Here is a 9640-nt window from a genome sequence, read left to right as displayed (position 1 = left end):
TGGGCATTTGGGGAGTTTCAGACATATGGAGAAAAGAGTACTTCCAGATGGTAATAATCTCTGAGTTTAAACTACCTCACAGGGTTGTGAGGATAGAACAGGGAAAGGAGGAAAGCATCTATGCTGTCTTGAGCTTCGTGGAGGAAAAGCAGAATATAGATGTAATAATGAACAGCGATAATATGAAAACAACAGTATGATGATATAGCTTAGTCAGTAGAGCAAGACACTCTAAATCTCAGGGTTTTGCCCCATGTTGGGCAAAATATTATTTCATTGCAAGCGGTTGGATTATATGACCCTCATGGTCCTTTCCGATTCTACAATTCTATGACAAATAAAAGCACACACACAAAATAAAAAGTGAGTAAAAGCAGCTGCTAAAACCAATTTGTTGCTCAGTGTTTCCTGCAAGTTAAAAGCAATCCATTTTAAAAAAAACCTTGAATACACAGCTTCTGGTGACGTGCAGAGAGCCTCCCTCAAAGCACAAGGAAATTACATAGGACGCTGCTGAGTCAGATGACTGGTCCATCTAGGTGTTCAGTGTTACAAGCACTAACTGGCAGCAGCCTTCCAGGGTTTCAGACAAGGAATCTCTCCTAGCCCTACCTAGAGATGGCAGGATTTGAACCTGGGACCCTCTGCATGAAAAGCAGGTGCTCTGTCGCTGAGCCATAGCCCGCCACCCCCTAAGCAAGGGATGGGGAACCTATGGCTCTCCCATCACCCCCAGTAAACATGACCCAAGGCAAGAGATGATGGGGACTGTGAGTGGCTCCTAACCATACAGTACTGGCTGTGTTATCCCTCCAGGGTCAGAGGCAGCATATGTCTCTGAATACCAGGCTAGCTGGCCCACTGGCCTGATCCAGCTGTAAGACCCTTCTTATGTTCTAATGTCTAGCAAACGTCTATGGAAAGAGCCGCCGCCGCCCCCCCCCCTCCCGTACACCTATACACATCCCACTATGGGAGAGCCCTGTGCACCCGCCATGACACTATAGGCACTGGCATCGACCGCTGAGGCGCACGCGCAGATGAGCAACGTTCCCTTCCTCTGTCCCGGCAGCTTCCTGTTTGCTTCGTTAGGTGGCAATGGAATCCTATCGCCGCGCAGCCAATCAGGACGAAGCTGACTTGCAACATTTAGAACGCGCGGTGCCTCTGCGTTCCTTCCGGTCTCGAAAAGAAAAGAGAGGTGCGGACGCGCGCGCAGGCGGGCACCAGGATGTTTTACCATGTGAGTATTTTTTTTATTACTGGGGAGTCTGAGGTTTTAGCTCCTTTGCTGCCCAGGCACCCCACGTGGAACGTGGAAGATGTGGTCGCGGGGGGCAAATGAATGATGTGCAACGTCAAGGTGATATTCTGGCCCTCCCGTCGTTATGTAGTCTTGGAATAACTCAGTCGGGAGAGCAGGAGACTCTTAATTCCAGGGCTGTAGGTTTGAGCCCCACTTGGGCAAAAGATTCCTGCATCGCAGGGGGTTGGACTAGATGATCCCCGTGGTCCCTTTCCAGCTTTCCAGTTCTAGGATTCTACGTTTCTGTTGCAATCTGAGGAGTTCTCTCAAATTTCGGTGGCACCCAGCTGGAAGAGGACGAGATCGTGGACAAGGGAGATCAAACGCAGCGCTGCTACTTGCCGCCCTCATCAGGTGCTATGCAGCCGAGTTTTACTCAGGGTAGACCTGTTGAAATGAATGGCCCTAACCTAGTCTTGTTCGTGGATTTCAGCAAGTCTGCCCTGAACAGAACCTTGACTACCCCAGCGCAGCCCAGCACTGTTTTGTGACAGTTAGCCTTAGAGGGTTTTTTTTTAAATGTATAGGATTTTATTTATTTATTGCAGTTATATCCCACCCCCATCCTTCAGCCCGGACACTGAGGTCCAGCTCCAAGGGCCTTCTGGTGGTTCCCTCACTGTCAAGAAAATAAACAACCTTTAGAAGACATCTGAAGGCAGCCCTGTTTAGAGAAGTTTTTAATGTTTGATGTTTTATCGCTTATTATTATTATTATTATTATTATTATTATTATTATGTTGGGAGCTGCCCAGAGTGGCTGGGGAGACCCAGCCAGATGGGTGAGGTATTATTATTATTATTATTATATTATCCCCTCCAGAACAAGGTGGCATACGTGACTCTCCCCCATCTTATTTAATTCCCGTAGGTTGAGAAGCACTGAGGTCCATGGCCAAGTGGGGATTTAACCCCTGGTCTCCCAGGTAGTGATCCTGACAGTCTAACCACGACACCACTCTTGCTCTCAGATCAGCCTGGATCATCAGAAACGGATCTGTCACTCCATTGACTATGATGGCAAATGGAGTCTCCCTTGCCCACAGACATTATATCTGAAGTAGCTGCTGTGGACACACATCAGGCGGCAGTTGCATCTGGCTGGCTCCCTGTTGACATCTGGATGCTGGGCTAGAGTCAGATCTTTGGATGGACCAGCAGTTCTCTATTGCAATCCTAAACCTGCTTGCCTGTTAGTAGACCTCATTGAAAATACTGGGGAAGGGTCACAGCTCAGAGCATTGCATGCAGAAACTCCCATGCTCAACCCCTGGCACCACCAGGTGATGGAGTTTCCTTGAGAAGCCAGTGTAGTGCAGTGGTTAATTGTTGGACCTGGGAGACCTGGGTTCGAATCTCCTCGCTCAGCCATGACACTCACCGTGTGAACTTGGGCCAACCATTGTCTCTCTACCTACTTTGCAGCAGGGCTGTTGTGGGGATTAAATGAGGGGGAGAACCATGTCCAGCACCTTGAGCCTCTGGGATATGAAAAGTGGGACATAACAGGCAAGCAATCAGTAGTAAGGTAAAGGGACCCCTGACCATTAGGTCCAGTCGTGGCCGACTCTAGGGTTGCGGCCCTCATCTTGCTTTATTGGCCGAAGGAGCTGGCGTACAGCTTCCAGGTCATGTGGCCAGCATGACTAAGCCGCTTCTGGTGAACCAGAGCAGCACACGGAAATGCTGTTTACCTTCCTGCCAGAGTGGTACCTATTGATCTACTTGCACTTTGACGTGCTTTTGAACTGCTAGGTTGGCAGGAGCAGGGACCGAGCAACGGGAGCTCACCCCGTCGCGGGGATTCGAACCGCCGACCTTCTGATGGGCAAGTCCTAGGCTCTGTGGTTTAACCCACAATGCCACCCGCGTCCCAGTAGTAAGTTAGTGCTTTTTAAAAAGTAGCCAAATGTGTTTCTGGAATTAAGCTTGTGACTAGGTGCTGCAATGAGTCCCCATTCTGCAACAGGGCCTTCTCCCTCCACTTGCCTTCCTTTGGCTGTGTAGACCAGCTGTCACAGTGCAGTGGGAATAAGATCTAATGTTGCTATCTGCTTAGTGGCTCTTGCACTAATGCAGGGGTCAGCAAACGTATCGTGCCTTGGGCCGGTGTCTCCAGTACCGATCGTGTGAAGGGAGCGCGTGCCCATTCGCGTGTGCACACGCTATTTCCGGCGCACTTCCGGGTCGGAGGAGCACCGGAAATAGCTTGTGCGCATGTGCACGGGCCTCTGACCTGGATGTGCACCAGAAATAACGACTGCACATGTGCACAACACTTGCGCATAAGAGCGGGCGGCGGGGGTCGCCATGGGCTGGATAAACGAGTCCCTTGGGCCTTATCCTGCCCATGGGCCTTAGTTTGGGGACCCCTGCACTAATGTCTCTGCTGCTCCACACCTGTTTTGCCTCCAGATCTCATTGGAACACGAAATCCTGCTGCACCCTCGTTACTTTGGGCCCAACCTTCTCAACACTGTTAAACAGAAGCTGTTTACCGAGGTGGAGGGGACCTGCACGGGCAAGTAAGTGAAAGAGCAGATTGGGATCCTCTTTCCCCGTGATACTTGGTGGCGTAGATCAGCAATGGCCTGGATGAGCGCCCATAAAGCACTGCACATTTAAACCAGTTTCATCCCTGGTTTTCCCTCCAAAAATCCTGGGAACTGTAGCTTAAATCTTTATGTGGAACAATGGGGACTGATATCTTACTTTGTTTTTAGGTGAAGGTTCATAACTCAGTGGGCGAGCATTTTGGCAGCTGTAAGGTTCTGGAAAGAAGGACTCTGCCGCAGAAATAGTAATGGGTCTTTGACCCCCCCCCATCCCACATTGTTGCACCACTGCCCCCTGAGAAGCAGGATTGGATTTCTGCAATGCGCTCTATGTGGGGCTACCTTTGAAGGTGACTCGGAAACTATAACTAATCCAGAATGCGGCAGCTAGACTAGCGACTGGGAATGGCCACTGGGACCATATAACACTGGTCCTAAAGGATCATCATAGGCTCCCAGTGCTTTTCCAAGCACATTTAAAAGTGTTGGTGCTCATCTTTAAAACCCTAAATGGCCTTGGCCCAGTATACCTAAAGGAGCATCTCCACCCCCATCATTCTGTCCGGACACTGAGGCCCAGCTCCAAGGGCCTTCTGGCGGTTCCCTCACTGCGAGAAGTGAGGTTGCAGGGAACCAGGAGAGGGCCTTCTTGGTAGTGGTGCCTGCCCTGTGGAACGCCCTCCCATCAGACGTCAAGGAAATAAACAACTATCTGACTTTTAGAGGACATATGAAGGCAACCCCGTTTAGGGAAGTTTTTAATGTTTGACCTTTTATCGTGTTTTTAATATTCTGTTAGGTGGGGTATAAATATTATTGTTATTGTTAATAATAATAATAGCAGCAGCCTGAGCCAGGATTAACTTGTGCAACTGTGACCAACAGCTTAAAAAAAAAAATCAGATGACTAAAAGCAAAGGGATGGAAAAAGTTAACTTACTTACTCCACCCCCATCACTTAGCACTGAGGTCCAGCTCTGAGGGCCTTCTGGCAGTTCCCTCACTGCGAGAAATGGAAGTTACAGGGAACCAGGCAGAGGGCCTTCTCAGTAGTGGCACCCGCCCTGTGGAACGCCCTCCCATCAGATGTCAAGGGAATAAACAACTATTTGACTTTTAGAGGACATCTGAAGGCAGCCCTGTATTGGGAAGTTTTTAATGTTTTATCATATTTTTAATATTCTGTTGGGAGCCGCCCAGAGTGGCTGGGGAAGCCCAGTCAGGTGGGTGGCATATAAATAATAAAATGATTGTTAATTATTTCTCCTCCTACCCAGATATGGTTTTGTAATCGCTGTCACTACCATTGACAACATTGGGGCGGGTGTGATCCAGCCTGGGCGCGGCTTTGTCCTTTACCCGGTCAAATACAAGGCCATCGTCTTCCGGCCTTTCAAGGGCGAAGTGGTGGATGCTGTTGTGACTCAGGTGAACAAGGTGAGGTGAAATGTCTTGGGCCACATCCGCACCATACATTTAAAGCGCTATAGCCCCACTTTATACAGTCGTGGCTTTCCCAACAGATTCCTGGGAAATGGAATTTGTTAAAGGTGCTGAGAGCTGAGAGTTTTTAGGAGGCCTTTATTATCCTCACAGAGTTCCCAGAGTAGTTTAACAATCATTGATGATAATAATAATAATAATAATTTGTGCTGGTCCCGAGGGTTAACCGTGTTGCGAGGTCCGAGTCCAGTCCGAGGTTGAGGGTGCGGTATGGAGGCTGTCCGTCAAAGCTGAAGCGGGGTCCAAGACAGGGAGTCGGGTGAGGTCAGGAACTCTGGCAGAAGAGCAGGACAGGGTGCAGGCAGGAACAGGCTACCAACAACGTTGCTCCTGCAACCTGGGACTGGGGCTGGCTGGCTTTTATCTGCCCCGAGGCATAGGGCGGCCCCGGTCCACAGGTGACTCACCTCTCCTGGCCTGGAGACGAGCACTCCTCCTGCGGGAACTTAGTTCCCTCCGCCTCTCTGCCCTGAGCCTTTGCAGCTCAGGAGAGGCTGGAGGGTTACCGGACCCAGAGGCAACCTCAGCTTCCCCTGACGGGGCTGAGAGTGGAGCACCTGCAGGCAATGGGTCCTCCGCCCTCTCAGGAGCCAGAGCAGACACAGCTGATGCCTGCACCTGAGGATCCAGCACAGGTGAGGACCCTTCAGGCTCATGCCCCAGCCCCGGCTCAGCTGGTTCTGGAGGCGGGGACTCCTGTGCAGGCTGGGATTCCTCAGGTTCAGCATCTGAGTCCGAATCCCAGGCCATCACATTATTATTATTATTATTATTATTATTATTATTATTATTATTATCATCAATCCTCATTCCCAGAGAATTCTGGGAACTGTATCTGTGAGGGGAAAATGGCCGCCTAACAACTCTCTGCACCCTTGACAAACCACAACTCCCAGGATTCTTTGGGGGGGGGAGCCATGCCGGTTAAGGCCCTGTTATGAGGAAGCACTGGAGGGTCCCTCTGACTCACTTTGCCGACGTCTGCCCCAAAGTCCTGGCCTGCCGTTCCTTGTGCGAACGCCGACATACTTTCAAGATGGTGATTGCTTGAGAGTGATGTTCCTTGTTGTTCTCTCACCAGGTCGGACTCTTCACTGAAATTGGGCCCATGTCTTGCTTCATTTCGCGACATGTAAGTGCCCTAGGCTTGGCGGGGGGATGAGGGGCAGTGTCTCAGCGGCTTCCAGAAGGGCTGTAAAGGTGTCAGAGAATGCTGTCCATCCTCTACCCCAGAACCATCAGCCCACCTTCCCTTTCGCCTCCCCTTCAGCTGCTCATATCCCCTCTTAATTCTCTTTGCAGTCCATTCCCTCTGAAATGGAGTTTGACCCCAACTCCAATCCTCCGTGCTACAAAACTGTAGATGAGGTAAGTCATCCTCTCCTTCGAACCAGTTCAGAGAGTGGCTTTGCCTACCATCTTCCTCCTCCACAGTCTCTCTGTTGAGGATGGGGGCAAAACTAGCATTTGTTGGCTCTGGCGCCACCTACTGACTGGCTCCCTGCCCTCTGCCCTACCATTCCCCAGTGGGCACCAGCCAGCCACTGAGCACAGCCCTTCGCTGTCTCTTTTCCCCCCAACGCAGGATATTGTCATCCAGCAAGACGATGAGATCAGGCTGAAGATTGTGGGTACCCGTGTGGACAAAAACGATATCGTGAGTTGTAAGAGTATTTATTTGCACCCTGACTTTTTCGACCAAACGATTTTTGAAAGCAGCTTACAGGTAACAATACAAAACAATAATACAAAACAACAGCAGCAGTTCACACATAGACACCCACCACCCTCCTGGCTCAGAGGCAGTGTGGAGTAGCGGTTAGAGTGCTGGACTGGGACCTGGGGGACCAGGGTTCAAATCCTCACTGGGCCATGGAGCTCCCCTTGGGCCAGTCACTGCCTCTCAGCCTAGCCTCGCCTACCTCTCAGGGCTGTTGTGAGGAGAGCATGAAGAGGAGGGAAAGAGTGTATTCCATTTTGATTGATATTTTTAACAGATACTCTTTGTTGATTTTATTCTTATATGTTCTATACCGCCTCGGTATAGTTTTATGAAAGTGTGAGTTATAAGTAAATGAAGAATAATGTTTTAAAAAATTATTTCGCAGTTTGCTATTGGGTCCCTCATGGATGATTACCTTGGTAAGTTTCCGACTTTTCCCAGCATAGTGGATTCCAAAAGCTGCTATTTTAAAAATAATTGAATTATTTGGGGGGGGGGGCTTTAAAAGGGGAAGGGGGAGCTTGAACGATCACTAAGGGTTAAAGTATAGCCAGGCCGTGTGATGGGATTATCTTCCCACTACAGAAGTGGGGGGGGGTGTCTATTTCAGCTTGGGGGGGGGCACATTCCCTCTGGGTAGTTTTCGGGGGCTGCGTTGCCTGCGGTGGGTGGGGTGGGAGGCGAAAGTGGGTGGAGCAATGGGTGTGGATTTCACTTTGTGGTAAGCTAGTTTCTGAGCGCATGCCCACCCACGCCCTCGGGTGACTTGCGCTTTTTTTGGACATCATGCAGGTTCAAACCACAATGGGAGTTCACTGCAGTCGCACTTTGGGGTCGGTGGGCTGATGTCTCCCCCTCCTGCTTTTCCCCACAGGCCTTGTTAGCTGAAGTAACCCGTCCCTCGGCTCTGTGCGGAAGATCCTGACCTGTGGCTTCTAGGAGTTGTATTTACAACACACGAGCGCCACTTATCCAGGACTGTCGGCAGCTGGGTGACGAAGGCTGGGCGGATATGACCCCCTCCCTTCTCATTAAAGGGTTTCTTGTTCTGTGTTCAAGTCTGCCTCCTCCGTGTTTTTTCCTTCCTCTTCCCTGCCCACCACCTCCAACCTCCTTTTGCTCCCATCCTTTCCACATGGGGTGGGGCAGGATAGGAACACAGGAAACTGCTTCACCCTGAGCCAGACCATTGAGGCCACCTAACTCCATACTGCCTACACTGACCGGCAGCCGGTCACTAGGGTTTCAAGCAGGGAGTCTTTCCCTTTTTATTTTTTAATTCATCTTTATTGATTTAAAATATCATCTTACATACACCTTACAAATAATGACAGCAAAATTAAACACAAAAATATAAAAGAAAGAAATACTGTAAATAAGGATAAAAAGCAAAGAAGAGTTAACAATAAGAGATTGACTGTGACATCCTGTCTTTTCTAATAAAGTCTTCTGAAAGAAACTTCCACTCATTCTCATTGCACTTTTCCTATTGTCTTAATTTTATCGCACAGTTTGTTTTATAACTTTTCCTGTCTATTTTCCTAGTATATTTACTCCATTTGTTTATTTTTGTTTACCATCATTACTACTCCAAAATTTCTTTTCCTAAGTTATTTCTACAATCTTTAAAATTACAAGAGTTCTTAAAATCCTGCCAATGTTTTTTTACCACCTTACATTTCCACATCATACGATAAAAAGTACCTTCTGTTTCTTTACATTTCCAACAATTTTTTGTTCTTGTTCTGTACATTTTTGCGAATTAAACCGGGGTTAAGTACCCCTGGTACATCATTTCCATGTAATTTTTTTTTCAATAAAGTACATGCTGTAAATTTCAGATCTGTCTTCCAAAAGCTTTCCAATCTATCATTTGTAATGGGGCTTGCCATGTGGACGAAATCCTTCGGTTTTCACTGTAAATGCAGCTTTTCTATTGAGTACGGTCTCTGTTGAAAAAATCCTTCAGTTTCCACCCCATTGAAGAAATCCTTCAGTTTTCAATTTTTAAAGGCGGTTGTTGTAACGTGTCCGGTCGTGATTGACTCACTGGAAACCCAGCTTCCGTTTTGAGTTTTCCAGTTTTCCCATGTCCCTGTTCTTGTAAAGGGTCCGCATGGCCACTGGGTGTCACTGTAGCGCTGCTTCAGAAAACAATCCTTGTTCTGGTATTTACATGAAAACCAATAAAATTATTTGGACAAAAGAAATGCTGTTTAGAAGAGGAGGTGCTGGTCCTAATTTCTGTAGCTTCCTGTGCCAATCCCTCTGTCTCCCTCAAAATAAACTAAAATGACCTGTTTCATAGAATAATGTATAACTTGTTTTAGAAAATTGTAAGAGTGTGTTTTAAGGGTGAAACAAACCCTTTCAAAACAACAGCTGCTGTTTTTCATGTTTTCTTTAAGCCTTTAAGCTTTTAGCAGTAGATTAATCAACTAACGTTTTATTATATTCATTTTATTTATTTATTTTATTTTATTATTTATTTTATTTTATTTTATTTTATTTTACTTAAGTAAGTACCACTGGCACATCATTTTCATGTAATTT

The 9640-nt window shown here is 47.9% G+C and overlaps 1 protein-coding gene across 2 annotated transcripts; it reads left to right on the top strand.

The window, feature by feature from the left end:
* The first annotated feature begins 1085 nt into the window (after window positions 1–1085).
* On the top strand, window positions 1086–8145 carry POLR2G (RNA polymerase II subunit G). 2 transcript variants are annotated; one of them, XM_080984890.1, is made up of 8 exons: window positions 1086–1243; window positions 3722–3831; window positions 5139–5298; window positions 6446–6496; window positions 6667–6732; window positions 6950–7021; window positions 7473–7506; window positions 7962–8145. In XM_080984890.1, exons 1-8 carry the CDS (start codon window positions 1232–1234, stop codon window positions 7973–7975), a joined length of 519 nt encoding a protein of 172 aa, XP_080841016.1. In that variant the 5' UTR covers window positions 1086–1231; the 3' UTR covers window positions 7976–8145. The 2 variants fall into 2 exon arrangements, with proteins under 2 accessions (XP_080841016.1, XP_080841015.1); XM_080984889.1 differs by lacking the exon at window positions 1086–1243 and adding an exon at window positions 1334–1363.
* The last annotated feature ends 1495 nt before the right edge of the window (window positions 8146–9640 follow it).

Source organism: Podarcis pityusensis (assembly GCF_964106645.2).
Source record: "Podarcis pityusensis genome assembly, chromosome: 16".
Taxonomy (NCBI): domain Eukaryota; kingdom Metazoa; phylum Chordata; class Lepidosauria; order Squamata; family Lacertidae; genus Podarcis; species Podarcis pityusensis.
Note: the sequence above shows the minus strand (reverse complement) of the source record. Positions and strands in the feature narration are given on the sequence as shown.